General features: G+C 42.1%; 1 protein-coding gene across 1 annotated transcript in view; it reads left to right on the top strand.

Annotated features, from left to right (window-relative positions):
* LOC306748159 (partitioning defective 3 homolog B-like) overlaps window positions 1-16,427 on the top strand; it is a gene marked incomplete at both ends in the record, with an annotated part of 181,009 nt that overhangs the window by 48,926 nt on the left and 115,656 nt on the right. The window contains 7 exons of the mRNA XM_079231291.1: window positions 1,984-2,054; window positions 7,412-7,495; window positions 8,345-8,470; window positions 12,242-12,500; window positions 13,395-13,503; window positions 15,362-15,501; window positions 15,641-15,769. Of these exons, the coding sequence (XP_079087417.1) occupies window positions 1,984-2,054; window positions 7,412-7,495; window positions 8,345-8,470; window positions 12,242-12,500; window positions 13,395-13,503; window positions 15,362-15,501; window positions 15,641-15,769 (918 nt within the window). The remainder of the gene's footprint in view (window positions 1-1,983; window positions 2,055-7,411; window positions 7,496-8,344; window positions 8,471-12,241; window positions 12,501-13,394; window positions 13,504-15,361; window positions 15,502-15,640; window positions 15,770-16,427) is intronic.

Genomic DNA, 16,427 nt, shown 5'->3' with positions numbered 1-16,427 from the left:
AGACTTTCCAATTAGTTTATGAGTGGCTATTGTTATGACAAAGAGGTTAGGATAATTAATGTTACCTGTCATCCTCTTAGTAATTAGGCTCACATGACAGCATCTGCAGCTAGGCCAGACTAATTGATTTTCAAGCCACCAAACCCCAAACATATGGTTACAGTATCCGCAGTCTGTCATTCACTGCTGCTCCTCATCTCACCTTCATCTAACTCTACTCATCCCCCCACCCCCCTCCTACAGCTGTTGTTCCTCAACCTGAATCTCTTCAGCTCTCTGACATTTCCTCTCCATCACTCATCTGTCCTGCTCTCGGCTCCTTCTCTCTCTCCTTCCCTCGCCCATTCCCTGACAGGTGGTGGAGGTCAAATGGCAGTACGGTGAGAGGTCAGAGGGGAAAGGTCATGTTAAGAGTCCATTAGTGCCGACTACTAACGTCGAGCCTTATTGACCTGCGTGTGTCGGTCTGCATATGCTCACACAAACACGTCCACTCAAGAAATCCACAAGCACTTATAAACATGCAGACAGTGAGGACCAAATGGTAACCCTCATCATCATCATTTTTTGCCAGATATTCTGACACAATAATCAGGACTATATGCCGCAGATCACTCTTTGAGTGCTTTACATACATGCATATACACATATAATTATTGTTGACCTATTATTTCAGTTTTTAGCTGCCAAGACTGAGACTGTTCGAGGCTGCACCGAGAGGGAGGAGACATATTTAAGTAGAAACGACGGCATGAGAGGAGAGCGTTTAAGGATGTCATGGACATTGGAGAGGGAGAAATCAACAAATGTGATGACGAATGTATTTGTGCCACCCGTCGGGAACATTTCAATGAAGCTGTAGTATTTTTTTGCAGTATTATAAATAAGTATTACGTTTGATTTCCAATCGCTTTGACGTTTTAAATGGATAAACCCTCAATGATTTAGCTTTGAAATCCAGAAGCTAGCAGAAAAGCAGCTGGCCTCGAGGTGACATCAGGACGCCGGGTCTCTACAGGCCAATTAAATCAATACATCTCCTTCATATTGTTTAAAAACCGAATGCCACGCTGGGCCATAGCGAGGTGCGATTGGGCGGAACTGAGCAGATTTTCGTGATACAGTGTTCCCTCCGTGGACTCACACACGTATGTAGCAGTGATAGGTTGTTGCAAAATCTCATGTGTGCGCTCATTCACACAAGAATGTGCGCACACAGACACATGTCACGTGTCGGGTTTGAGATGATTCATGGTCCCTTCCCCGTTGGACATGACACCTGGTCCCTGTGGAGCTCACCTCTCTGAGTCTCTAACATAAACACATGTCACACACACACACACACACACACACACACACACACACACACACACACACACACACACACACACACACACACGCCATGCAAGCCCTATGTCAGTGTATTAAGTAATTATTACAGCTCCCTTGGCTCACATTTACACCCTTCTTTCTCACACCTCTTTCTCTCTTTCTCTCTCTCTCTCTCTCTCTCTCTCTCTCTTTCTCAGTTGCCATGCCAAGTGACATTGTTATTTATTACTGCTTGGCAACACTGTCTTCTTGCCTTCTTGCCTTCACATATTAATTGCTATTTGTACATCATCCATCCGTCAGTTTAGCAGCTCCCGCGCTCATCACTTCACTCATCCATTCATTCATTCCCTTTATGCGTCCTCCTGTCTTTCAAACGGAAAAGACTTTCATATTGGGTGCGGTGCATTACAAGCCAAAATCAAAACACGGCTCCTTTAATGTCACTCATTTGCAGATTTATGTTTATTAAAGAGAGTTAATCCATCCACATGTCTCAAAGAAATTCACTTGATCTCCCATTTGTCTTTTGTCCAGCCACGGCGCCTTCCCCTTTTGGACAGATCGAATGTGCTGCTGGAGCTTGTTTTTCTCTTTTCCGTCGTCTCTCGCTGACTTGACAGGAAGATGTTCTGTGTGTTTTCTCCTCAGGCAGCCAGTCCCGCCGTGGAGAGGCAGGCAGGGGTCGACCGACCCCAAGGCAAACACACCTCCACCGGCAGGTCAGTGTTAACTCTTGCACTGCAGTCCACCTATTTGTGTTGCGTAATTATCAGGGTAGCTTTTGCGGGCGCATGCTTGTCCACGTTCATGTTTATTGATGTTCGTGTGTGCGTTTGTGTGTCCTACTTTCCCTTCATTAAAACTGTATCCTCATCCAGATCAAGGCCTTTTGCAGATATAGTTAGTGTAAAGAAGCCCCATCATTAGCCCACTACAAAAGACTGCAAAAACAGGGTCAGGGTCACACACACACACACACACACACACACACAAAGCACGCAGACTTGTGTAGACTGCCTACCATACACACACTCACACACCGCTTTAAAAATAAACAGCTACAAACACACTTGCAACTGTTTTTTTGGTTGTTTTTTCTAAAAGCAGACACGACTGAACACAGAACACACACGCATACACTAATGAGGGCTGCTTAATGAAGTGGTACGGGTGCAGAATGCCCTATGTCTCCTTTGGGCCTCGTAAGCACGTGTGTGTGTGTGTGTGTGTGTGTGTGTGTGTGTGTGTGTGTGTGTGTGTGTGTGTGTGTGTGTGTGTGGTGGGGGCCGGCTCACAGTCTTCCAGAGTGAGGAGAGATAGTCACCGTACATGTAAGCATGGAGAACAATATACTAGGCACCTATGAATCTGTTTACAATGAAGGCTTTACTTAGGTTAAGCTGTATGATGTGTAGTACCAATCCATTAATGCCCCCTCTCCCTCCCCCATGACCTTTGCACCCTTTCAATGAATACGCTGCCTTTGCTCTGTAATGTTTTTCTTTAGCTTAATATTATAGCCTGAATTTATATTTCATAAAAAAAGCGTAATCATTTCCATTCCGCCTTTGCCTGAGAATAATGCAATAAAACTGAGGCGCATTTTCTAAACCAAATCAGGACTACTTTATTAATCCCCCTGGTAATTCAATTTTTCATTTCATTGTTATTTTTTCTTTGACACACACGTCCAAGATGTTCACCACAATCACCCATCGCATGTTTATGCAACCAACTAAAATATGGAGGCTGATTGAGGAAGTAGCAGAATTATAATCATCTCACTTACCAATACGTGTTTTAGATGATGTGGATAAAATGCTGATGCTCATTCACTCGTAGAGACTCGAAGGTCTCTCTCAGACCGAAACCCCAAAGAGTTGTCCTCTAATAAACATACAAGCCCGATGTGTCCACACAACCAAACCAAGGTCAAACTTTGCAATAGCATGACTAATACGGAACCGAGGCAGTAAAAAATGGGTCAGTTGTAAATCGGAGAAAATGGCCGTTACATCATTGAACAACGGGTCGCTCTGTCTGACAACATTGACCTCCCTTAATGGAAAGTATGTCGCTCTTTATTTCAGTGTGGTCATTTAATCCGCAGTCAGCTCATAAAGACTACAACAAAAAGAATACGTAGTTAACCTGTAGAGCGGACATGCAGGCGGAGAGACTTATGAGAGAGAAAATATGGAGAGAATAATGTCTCTCCATAGCAACAGAGATTATATCTCACACACACACACACACACATAGTCGTACAATCTCATATTCATGTTCATCATACGCTACATGCATTACTTCCATATGAGGTGTGGGTGGGCCATAACAGACCTTTTTGTCATGATAGCATTCGGACAGTAAGTTAGCGGTACACAACCCTGAGAAGCAAATTCTGACTCAAATAAGTTAATGTGAACATCCGAGTAGAAGGGAATCAGAGGATACAGTTTTTAGTATTATGGAGTCCTCTGGTACTCGGCAGTTCAATGCGGTGGATATAAAGGTCATTACTTAAGAGGCACACATTTGCTTCATTTTCTCAGGAACTTTTTCCCCTTCCACATATCATCTCACGTTCACGCACTCTGGAGCACAAACCATCTCAGCTGTGAGTAATGTAAAAGTGATGTAATGGTTTTTGTAGTCGCTGGGAAACGATCCTTGAAATTGCTAAAAAGTCCAAAATGAGTAGAGGAATGCAGTCATAAATATTGGAACAGCCAAACATACGTTAAATGAATGAATATGTGTGTGTGTGTGTGTGAGTTTCTGCCCACATCGTGATCCTCCCTGCATGTGTGTGTGTGTGTGCGAGTGTGAAGCGACACCTATAAAAACAGTAATGGCTCATCGTAATTTTAACCACACAGCATGGTCACAGGAAAACTCATTACCTGTGAATCAAAGTGCGCTTTTTATTCTGGGAAACAGATTTACTGTAAATTGGTTTATTGAAATAGCGTCGCCATCGTGCAATCTTTCTTTGTGAAATAAGGCTCCGCGTTGGAGGTGTTTTAGAAGCTCGGGAGGTGAAAAGGTAAATAGGTTTCACTGGATGCACAAGACAAGGGGGAGTTACAGGGTTAACAGAGATTATCAACGCCACACTATTATTCATCAACAGAACACAATACACTCTTTATACTCGATTAAAATAGTACACCTACACGTGATTATTTTTAGTTTATTACTGACTACTCATTCATTCATCAGCTCCTACCTCTTTTCTTCTTCTTCTTCTTCTTCTTCTTCTGTGATGTGTTTATTCATGTATTTGCCTATATTAACCCTTCACAGTGTTCTGCATTCCCTTTACTCCCTTCATCTTTTGGCACTGTGCACTTTGAAGGCCAGCTGAGAGAGAGAGAGAGAAAGGGACAAATAAGACGGAAGGGTGAGAGGGTGAAATGCAGTGAGAGGGAGAGAGTGGTTTGGTAATGCACATCCTCCTCCTTTTTTTTGTTTTTTCTGCTCTTTCATAGCGAGGATCAGTGAAGTGGCAGGTGGATAAAGAGAACACCTGCTCTCTTCATCTCTCTGCTTCTCTCCCGCTCTCTGTGTGTTTGGCTCTTTCTCTCTGTCTCTCGCTCTCTCCCTCTCTCTTTTTTTCTCAAGTCTCACCCATTTTGTCTCTCTCACCTCCACTTCATTTTTTTTCCCAGCGCAGCAGCCTGGCATACATCTCAAACAAAAAATAAAAAAGGAAACGCAAATGGATCTCAAGTGCTCGCGCGTGTGTGTGTGTGTGTGTGTGTGTGTGTGTGTGTGTGTGTGTGTGTGTGTGTGTGTGTGTTCTTGTGGGAGTGTTAGAGATCAGAGGCACAACAACAGGAAAGGATGGAGGGAGGGTGGATGTTATTTTTCCTCTCATATTAATGCTATTCATTAGCCTTGTCTCATTAATTCAGTGCCTCCTCCTCCCTTCGTTTCACTATATCTTGCTTCCAGACCTCCCTCGCTTCCTACTGTCTCTTCCTCTTTTTTCCCCCTCACTGTTTTGTTCTTCAGCCTTCTTCTTTCCTTCCGTTTCTTCTCTTCTTTCCCTATTTACCCCGTATGAATTTGAGCTACTCTTTGACCCCACTTTGGTCCAGAGTGAAATGTCACAACTAAAGAATGGATGAGCATTTTGTCTCCAAAGAGGACGAATCCTACGGACTTTGGAGAGCCTCTGACTTTTGATCTCGTGCCATCAGCGGGTCAAATGTTTCAGTTGCTACTCAATGGAACGACACTAGTTTTGTTCCAGTCATTCATGGGTACCATTGTATCCTAATGACATACAGTAGATATTCCCCTGAATTTTACGCACAAAAACGAATGAGATAAGCTATCCTCCATATTTGCAAATGTTAGCACTCTAACACACTAAAATAAGATGCACAGATGAACACGATGAACTTTCCCTGCTGAACATCAGCATGTGGCATTATCTGACCGTGTTAGCATGCTGGCATTAGCATTTAGCTCAAAGCACCGGGCAGCCTCAGAGCCTATCTTTGGAATCTCATGCTGTGTCCCAAATCTATACCACACACTAAGAGTAGTGTACAGTGTACAGTGCGCTCGACACAAATCTATATAGTATGAAAGCCATCAGCATACTTAACTGTTCATTTTAACAGGAATAGTATGCAATACTTCCACCATTGCACGTTAGTCAAACTGCAAGTTAATTAAAGCAAGATGTTTTTCTGAAAATATTTTTTTTTCACTTTTCCAGCTCTATAAACTCAAAACTTGTTGATATGTAGTATGGAATTGGGCCAACTCATTAGTCTTACTGCTCTTTACTTTTTCCCATAACGACATCTTTTTTTTAAACTTTTTCACCGCCACCATTCTTTCATCCCTTTCTCCTTTCATCTCAACTAATAACCTCCCTCCTTTTCTCCCTCCCTCCATCCCTGCCTGTCACTCTCCCTCATCCATCTTTCCTCCCTCTGCCTGGGCCTTCCGCTCTCTTGCAGTCCCTTGTTTCCTTTTGTCTGGATTAACTCAAATCTGCTGAGTGATGGTGAGGCAGCATCAGCTTTGTGTGTGTGAGGGGGGGATGGAGAGAGAGAGAGAGAGAGAGAGAGAGAGAGAGAGAGAGAGAGAGAGAGAGAGAGAACTTGTTGCCACCCACCATCAACCCAACCACCCTTTCTGGAGTTCATCAGCAACAGTTCATCTGGGTATAGGGATGGTTCGTGAGAGGGAGAAAGAGAGAGAGAGACAATAGAAACAGACACGGAGAGAGAGAGGGAGAGGAGGGTAGAACTAAAGAGTACAAAACTAAGTTCAGACCAACTCAGTGAGGAAAAAACCCACACAGGGAGCATGGAGAAGGTCAGGGGAGGATTAATGGCTGTGCTCTGATAGATAAACTAATCAAACAAACAAAGACTTCAACACACACACACATTAAAACACAGACGGAATGTAAAGCAGACACACTTGAATGATCCAAACGAGACACTGAGAGATTGAAAGAGAGGAAGAAACCCATAGAGATGAACGGCTCAAAAAAGTTTCGACAAACACACACAGAGCCGTCTGCAGTTTTGTTGACTTTGAATAGAGTGTCGGCATCCCTTCCTCTCCGGGCCGGGCTCGACCGACACGGCTTAATCCTTAACGGGGAAAAAGAAAGTATTTTTAGCACAACGAACACGGCCATGGAATGTGACGCGTCAATCGAGGAGAGCACTTTGTCAAACGTTTCCTCAGGAGACGCACATTTCCAAGAGTGTTCTGGTGTCTGCACGTGTTTGTGTTTGAGACCTTACCGTCTCTGTGTTACACTCCCTCCCCCATGTCTCCACACTATGTTTTAGGGTTTGTACATATGTGTATTTGAGAATTGAGCGATCGGACGTTTCCACGTTGGCATTGTGTGTTTAGCAGTTAATGTTTGACATTCGACCCCGGCTGGGTGGTCGTTACGTAGAGAACAGAAGTCAAAGCTTCCCTTATACTGTGAGATAACTTGTACTGTTGTTTGTATTTTAGTATGCTAATATTACATCTCTTTGATTTTCGTGTGTGTGTGTGTGTGTGTGTGTGTGTGTGTGTGTGTGAGTAGCCTGACTAGAACCGTGGAGATCCTGGGAGAGGACAGTCCCCTGGGAATTCATGTGGTTCCTTACAGCTCATCACTTAGTGGACGGTAAGTTGTGTGCACGCAGACAAACAAACAGACGTACACACACACACACACACACACACACACACAAATAATTCTATACTCGCCCTACCTTCTGCCCTTTAACCTCAAAAAGTATTGTCTGTTTCCCAGCTGAGAGTTATATCCTCGTAATCTTCTGCATTTGTCAGGAATTCTCGACCCAGGTGCTACAGTGCACACACATGACAAACACACACACACACACACACACACACAGTGGAAAAAGAAGAAAAACTGCACAGCTATGCAGGGCTTTTCTTTGGGCGTGTGGCAGTCAGACAGTGGATGGGGATTTCCTAAAGGAAAGCAGGATGAGCTTTCATGGCTGTTCTCATGACTCACCTGACCCTGCCAATCTCCTCCTTAAATTCCTCCATGTCTGTTCTTTCCTGTCCACTTCTCCCGTTTCCCCCGAACACCTCCTCCATCTCGTTCCGCCATTTACCATCATCCCTTTCACCTCTTAACCTGGTTTCATCCTCCTGCAGCGGAGGTCAGTGTCAACGCCTCAGCTTTGTTAAGATGCCACCTTGATGTTGAAGACAGGCGCTTCTGAAAGAGTCCGTCAGTCTCTGCTACCTTCTTACAAATGTGTGTCTGTCCCTTTATCATGTGTTAATCTCCATATTCTGATTATGTGTCTGTCATGTCGTTCCACTGATCCACATGGAGACATGAACATGCACCATATAGACGGTCCCATATGACACATGAGGGACACACACTGAAAGTCACTTGTGTATGCATGCAAGGTTTAAAAAAGACAAGAAAAACAGTAGTGATAGGAACATACCTTCACCTCCCTTCCTCCATTGCTCGCTCCCCTGTCAGGTCTCTCGGTCTGTACATCCGCGGCGTGGAGGAGGAGAGTCGCTCACGAAAGGAGGGCTTGTTTCAAGAGGACGAGTGCATCGTCATGATCAACAACACCGACCTCATGGACAAGACGTTCAGCCAGTGAGTGCAACGCTGTGTGTGTGTGTGTGTGTGTGTGTTGGGTCTAGGGGGTGAAATAATGCCAACGAAGTAACTTTGATAGCTACAAAAAAAAAAAAACACGTCCCACGACTGTGATAGAACAAAACAAATGTGCTGGAATCCTCACATTTTGGTTTTATTTGCCGTCAATTTGACATATTCTGTCTTTAAGGTTTTTGGCTGTCTCTTCCCAAATGTAATAAAGTTGAATGGGACAACTGATTAATCGACAGGCCTCTATAAAGTCACTCCCTTTAGAGTGCTTCAATATTTTGAAGCAGCTTTTTCTCTTCAAAAGTAAATGTAGGCTTTGAATTAAATAAAAGTAAATCAATCATAATTATAAAAAGACATGTCCCTTACATACCATAATCTCAAGGAGAAAACACGGAGCCCTCATATGAGTAGATGATGCAATTCATGTCTCAAACCTTTTGAATTCTGGCCCGGCCCGCCGCTGCCTCTGTGTCTTGTTTCCCTTTCCATTGTCAGAGGGTTTATATCGCTGTTGCTCTGCCATCACAGAGAACAACAGAAAAGACACTTGGCAGATGTTTGGAGAGCCTCACATCTCTGTGCGTGTGCGTGTGCGTGTGTGTAGAGGCGGCGTTTGTGTGTTTGCTCGTTTCACCTCATTCTTCCGAGGAAATATTTGCTCAAGATTCATTCGAGACCAGATGTTTCAAAGTAGTTTGCTTTCTGTATCCCTGGAGCACCTGGAGAGACGCACATTAACACATAGTTGAGGATGTAACATGATTACAGAGCATTAAAATGACAAAAGACACACCTGTAAAAACGATCCGCCACACAGATTACAAGGACTGATGCGGATGTTATAATGATTACAGCACATTACAATGTCTATGCCGTCGACACAATAGTCCTGGTCCAGCTTTCAGTGTGGTAATAAGATTATATGAGGTTTTTACATGCTGTACTGTAGGTAAATGGATTATCACTGGATGGGTTTGCACCTATTGTTCAAAGATAGGGTTGTCACACACACACACACACATCTCGTCTTTCACTTGGACACACTCAACCTAAAACACATATCCATATGCATGGGAACGAATGCAGACACATTTCAATATGAACAAAGCAACTAGTCTTTAATTTTGTATGTGACATTGCCAGGCCTTCTCTTAACACGGACAGGTTTTGAGATCTCACACACACACACAGACACACACACACACACACATACCCTTGCCAGTATTGTTTTGTCATGGCAGGTGTATTGAGATGTGGAGCTTGGTCCAGGGAAATATGTCTAAGTAGGCCACTGAAAGTCCACTGATCTCTATGAGTGCCATGTCCACACACACACACACACACACACACACACACACACACACTCACACACACACACACACACACACACACACACACACACACTGCCATTGTCCCATCTTGGCAGCTGTGCTGAGGTAGCCGGCTTTATTAGAATATCTCTTTTACACAAATGGGCCTGCACACATTGTCCAATCAGGAACAATGATGATAATATCTGTGCACAATGGTTCCCATACACACAACAACACACACAGCTTTCACATCTCGGTTCATTGTACTGTATTGTGGTCTTTTTACAATTAAAATCACTACAAAGTGTCATTCAGCAAGGTGTGGCACGACACAAGCACTTCAGTATGTACATCCTGAGTGAGTAGACTTAAGAAGGGATGACCACCCATCATCCCGAAACACACACTTACTTATAAGCCTTATTCACAGAATAGTATCAAGGGGTCAGTACTCTGATCACTGACTTTTCATCTACTGTATGCACACACATTAGTGTCCACAAATTAGTAATGTTTACCTCTGCATTAATCATTTGCATATAGATTCTTCATTTATTTGTCTCACGATGGAGTTTGGTGCATTAAAGTACCGCTGAGCTTCTGTCATCTCCACCTCTTTAACGCCTAGGAGACAGTTTCATGTTCTCAAGTGGAGCTCAAGCAAACAAGAGACGTGTAAGTAAGACTGGCAGCTACATTTAATTTAATCATAATCAGAATAAATGACTATTGGGCCATGTGTGTGTTCACAGACATGGAATTTGACTCCAGTTACACGTTGCTCTCGTCGTACATATGATATACAATAAACAAGATAGATATAAAAAAAGACATTAAAGACAACAGAGTAGAACACAGAAACTAGGTATCAACATTAACATCTAACTAGTATGTACAATATATATATATATATATATATATATATATATATATATATATATATATATATATATATATATATATTGAATAATGTATATGAGCATAGGGACAATGCCAATGAACAATAAATTTGGGATATTAGTGCAGAAAGGTGGTAATAGTGCAAGTAGTGCAGATGGAGGTGTCTGTTTAATTGTTCATAAATAATTTTTGGACGCCTCAATTTGAAAAGTGCTGAGTGACAATATATCAAATGCATAATATATACAAAGCAAATTAAATTCGGTAAATATACTTGACGTATAAAGCATATATTTCCTGTAATGAGGCATCGATTGATTTATATAGATGCCATTTCATCACCAGATTTATCCCCACAAGTTTTCCCATTATATTTCTGTAACATTTTAAAGTATTATTATTGCTCATATAATGTTTTCAAAGTTTAAACAAGTATATTATTCATACATGACATTCTAAACATACTGGAGTCTCTAGTTACGGAAACCTAATGGTCATTATACTTCTAATAATAATCGAGGCGGGAAATAACAGGAGTGTAATCCAATAGAATTTAAATAAACTGGATTTTCTCTGTCGGTTATCTGAGGTGACTGATGGTGTGTGCCAATCGCCTCTGACACAATGGTCCCCCTAATTTATTTAGCATAATCTGATATGAACTAATTCTCTGCAAAATGATCTCTCTTATAGATTATGAGATTATAATGTCCTGCTGCACAGGTGTCATTGTCCTGTGCTGCATCTCCTGACTTCAGTTTAAACAGACAGTGACTCACCAGAGATACCCACTGACAACCGTAGAAACAGATATATGATAGATTACTTAATGCGTCTTAGAATAATGAACGGCAGTTAATAAATGAACATGGCATACATCCCACTTTTACGTCCATGTTTAATTTCAGATAAATACACATAGCTAATTTGATTTGACGTTTCTTCTTTATTAACTCTGTCTTGGCATACATAGTTTTAAAAGAAGAAGGGAAAACAAATATTCTGGCCGACTGCACACTGGAAGTCAACATGTTATCACAAGATTTGCTTTGGTTGGTCTTTAGTCTATCAAACGCGAGGATTTACTACCGCTCTGTGTTTCATATCATTGTACATTTAAAATGGGATTATTGATTGTTTCATTGTTTCTGACATTTAAGAGACTAGATAATTAATTAGTTTAATTTTAAAAGTAATTTCCAGTGAAACTAATTGTTAGTTACAGTGATCCTCATCGGTCTTCGAATTGGCAATAAAATATAATCAGTTTAATAAAGATATATTACGGTGAATTACAATTTTCTTTTATTTATACTGACACCTCATTTATAATAATAAGAAAATAACTGGATTTTTTTTTTATTACTAACTATTTGTTATTAAGTGGGTGTTATATCCTTTGCTAATTACTTTGCTTGTGAGATTGATAACTACACACTCTCTATGTGATTGTCATTCATGGCATTATTAGTGTCATATACAGTACAGGATCTCTTCCTCTGCAGCGGTCGCTCACCTCTCGCTCTCTCTTTCCTCTCAGAGCCCAGGAAGTGTTCCGTCAGGCGATGCGCTCCCCGGTTGTCCGCCTGGAAGTAGTTCCCTCCATGCACAGAGAACGCTACGAGAAGAGTCTGATCGGTCAGCTGTTTGGCAACAGCGCCGGCCCCGACAGCAGCGCCCAAATCCCCAAGACCAAAGAGCCGCCTCCGCCTGTCAAAGCCAAACCCGTGTTCAAGCCCCCCGAGAATCCAGCGTTGCGATTGGCCGAGGAAGCCGTCTCTATCGAAGCTGCCGTTAATGTAAGTTACTCTCCTCCACGTCATTATTTAATGGTATTTATGGGTGTGAAAGTATTTTAATGCTTTAAATATCAAGAAACAAGCAACTCATAATGGACACATGTACGTTATTCTACTTATCACATGAGTTGTGGTCACAGCTTTCTTCATGGCTTCCCCTGCCTTCCTCTTTCCAACAACTCGAAGGGTTTTTATGAACTAAAAAAAAGAAGTTATTTGAAGTTATCAAATGCCACGAGCTTTTGGGCTGAATCTTTTCCATGATAATTACTCTCAGCCACAATCTGCACGCCCTGTATCGACTGTATACCCTCACTATTTTTAGTTGTCTCTTTCTTTGAGCTATCAAGTCTTTCTGATTGAAACACATGCGATCGTGCCGTCAGTATTACCATGGTGACATGGTGGACATTTGCAAAACAGCTGCCGCAGTGGCAATTGTTACTTAGCAACAGATGATTATCACTTTATTTTATTAGCGAACCAATCTGTTCATCTGTGTCTCTGTAATGACGAACATTGAACATTGATTCCTGGTGGTTCCCCTCATAGTGATACATAATGTCCAGGTTTGACAGCACAGTGTTGATATCGTTATACAATTCGCCATTTTCAGTTTTAATATAGTCTGTTTTTGTCTTTAATATCGGCATGATACCTACAATGACAAACAAATGACATAAAATATTTCCTATTTATGTCAACATTTAAAATTCTAATTGACAATTACTTATATGTTGTCCTTTACTTTAGCAAATATAACCTCACTCAAAGTAGAATGTAAAAACATTGGGGCATTTAAAATGTTACGCTGCTGTGGAAATCTTCTTTTGTCGCCTTACTTTGTTTAATGTGCTGTAAAATGTACTTTAATGCTCCACATTCTCCACCTAGACACCCAAGGGGAGGAGCGAGAGCCCCCTCTCTAAGAAAAGTCCCGCCCTCGCCAGCTTGGTGGCCAATAAGAGAGTAGGACGAAGGCTGAGGATCGATCTAAAGAAAGGTGAGCGACACTTGGCTACAAACCGGGAGAGATATTGTGTATCGATTCTGGCATACTAGTTATTAAGTGATTTGGAAAATAATCACCATTGCTTTATAATGCTTGTATGTAAAATAATATGGAACAGCAATACAAAAAGTTCCAAAAACCTTCAAATACATTTGCAGCGAAGTGGTTAGCTATAATTTATTAAGCTGGTCTTATTAGCAGACTCAGAATGGCATCGCTGACGTTACCTGCAGAGGACGAAGACGGGCGGCTACTCTCCACAGTCGAAAACTACATTTCTGCAGATTTATGTTCTGCTTGTTTGCCAAATGTTGTGATAAATTGCTGGTATTACCTCCTTTGCTTGTGAGGGCTTTTAGAGAGATCTCAGCATCGACTCCAGTAAATTCTAGTCCACACTTTTGATCTTTTTCTCCTCTCGCTGCACTGAGCCGCTCGCCGCTCGTGCAAAGATGGAGACGGAGAGAAGAGGCCGACTACGCCGAGATCTCGCTCCCTAACTTCTAAAGTACTGATAGCAGAACAGGCGTCTTCTAAGAGAGGTCTCAGGTCGCCTTTCTTCTGTAAATGACAAGTTGAAATATTTCAGAACACTCGCACCTCTCTGATATTTGATCTTTTTTATTTCTCTGTTCATTCTCAACACTGGCATATTCAAAATATCTGATACCTTCAAAAGAAGGATATACATAGTCGTTTCTCTCTGTATGCAAACGGGGATTATTTTGTAGTTACTTAGATTGCCCGTCAAATATGCCCCGCCATGATGTTAATACTATATGAGAAAATCTCTATTTTAGAGATTCAGGGAGAACTACAAATGTTTCTAGTCACATCTGTAGTTGTTATATATGTTTGTTTCACCTTTCCTACACAGCCCCTCAGAAGCTTTCTGAAAGTGCATCATTAACCCTCTTTATTTCTTGCCATTTTCTAAAAGTATACAATGAACCCACTTTATTTCTCCTGCCCAGCATTGTGCTTCTTTCTTTGGAGCGTCCTTTCTCTGTTCACTGGCCGACTCTCCCTCCTCTCACCCCTCCGCTCTCCATCTTCCTGATTCCCTCTCTTCAGGGTCTATTAAGTCTTTATTGATCTGTTCATTTCTGCTGATATGAATTCATACTGGACCAAACTGCTGACTTGGCTCTGCTAAAGAGACCAGACTAAATGAGGTCTATAAAACACACAACTAGTCTCTCTGTCTGTGTGTGTGGTCTTTTTTGTTGTGTACATGCGTGCATGTGTCTGAGCTCTTTCACGCTCATTTTAATGTGTGTGTGTGTGTGTGTGTGTTTGCGCACATATTTTTCACTGATTACTATTTTAATCTTCATCACGTCTCTTTCCAGGACATTCACTCCCTGTTTCCGCTCATTTCTCTTTTTACCTTTTCCTCGCCTCTTTCTCAATTTATCCCCCCCCCCACACTCTCTGCCCGACACCTGAACCCATTTTTAAAACCTTCACACCTGCAGATACTCTAGCACCAGCTATAGCTAAAGGGTTTAAAGCAACACACACACACACACACACATATGCACACACAATCTCCGAAGGCTTTAAGTTATCACACTTACAATATGTAGTCAGGAGCTGAGTCAACAACACGGAGTTGAAGTTTCCAGGTGTACTTTAGGATGTGTGTGTGTGGGAGGCTGGATAGGAGATTTTCTTTTTACTCTCAAAGTCTGTGGAAGACAAATATAGAAGCAGGGAGTAAACAGCTATCCAGGATATGTGTGTGTCGATATAAGAGTGTTACTTCTGCTTGTATATTGTACCTCACCTCTCTATTCTTTATCACATTTCTTTGTGTGTGTGTGTGTGTGTGTGTGTGTGTGTCTAGGCTCGGAAGGTCTTGGTTTTACCGTCGTAACCAGAGATTCTTCAGTCCACGGCCCCGGTCCTATTCTAGTCAAAAACATTCTGGCACGTGGAGCCGCTGTCAAAGATGGACGCCTGCAGTCTGGAGACCGCATACTTGAGGTACAGGGCACCTTTGAAAAAAAAAACTGATGCTTGTGTTGTCATTCTACCAAAGATGTGATGCATTGAAGATAATATTATAACCGAGGAGCTGAGTGTAGTGGAGGCAGTTCTGCTGCTAATGGTGGTGTCTCTGCAGGTCAACGGGGTGGATATCACAGGTGTGGGCCAAGAGGAGCTGGTGTGTATGCTACGGAGCACGCGGCAGGGAGAGAGTGTGTGTCTTGTGGTCCTACGGCAGGAAGAGATGTTCCTGCCCCGGGAGATGGTAAGAACCAATCACAATGCCCTATTCTCAGCCAATGGAACAACATTTTCGGGTGGATTTTGCAGGTCTTATTCTTTTTTCTGACAAGGCAGCGTGAAAGGAGGGCCGGCCCCACAACCTACATCAGCAGTTTTTTTTTCACTAGTTCAAATTTCCGTTCCCTTTTTTTATCTCCCTCTAATTTTGCCATTTTTTGTCCAATCAACAGGCTTGCACAGCCCGGTAGCCAATAGGAAGGCTTCTTGTTATAGACAACGAACCCACATGTAATTGAGGACATTTTCTGAATATTGAATAATGAGATGTTCTTACAAAGCAATCATGTAACACAGAGTTGTATTTAACTCCATGCTGATTGAATCTAATGAGCCCATTGTGAAGGTTTATGTTGGTTTTGGTAATATTTTCTGCCAGTCTTTCCTTGGCACCTTGTTTCTGCTGAATTTCAACACTGTTTTGATTAATAAACACTATTTAATTCTCCTTTATTCTATTTTCCATGCTTCTACTTTCAATCTGACTCTGCATGATCAATTTCTATGCATGCATAGGTGCTAATTAAGCTCTTTATCCCTTTTACCTTAAAGATGTTATTCTCTCAGGCGGTGGTTCCCAAAGCGGGTGCCATGGCTCCCTGGGGTGCAAGATTTATCACATC

The sequence above is a fragment of the Taurulus bubalis genome, assembly GCF_910589615.1.
Source record: "Taurulus bubalis genome assembly, chromosome: 15".
NCBI lineage: Eukaryota > Metazoa > Chordata > Actinopteri > Perciformes > Cottidae > Taurulus > Taurulus bubalis.
The sequence above is the reverse complement of the archived record's forward strand: the minus strand, read 5'-3'. Positions and strand labels throughout refer to the sequence as shown.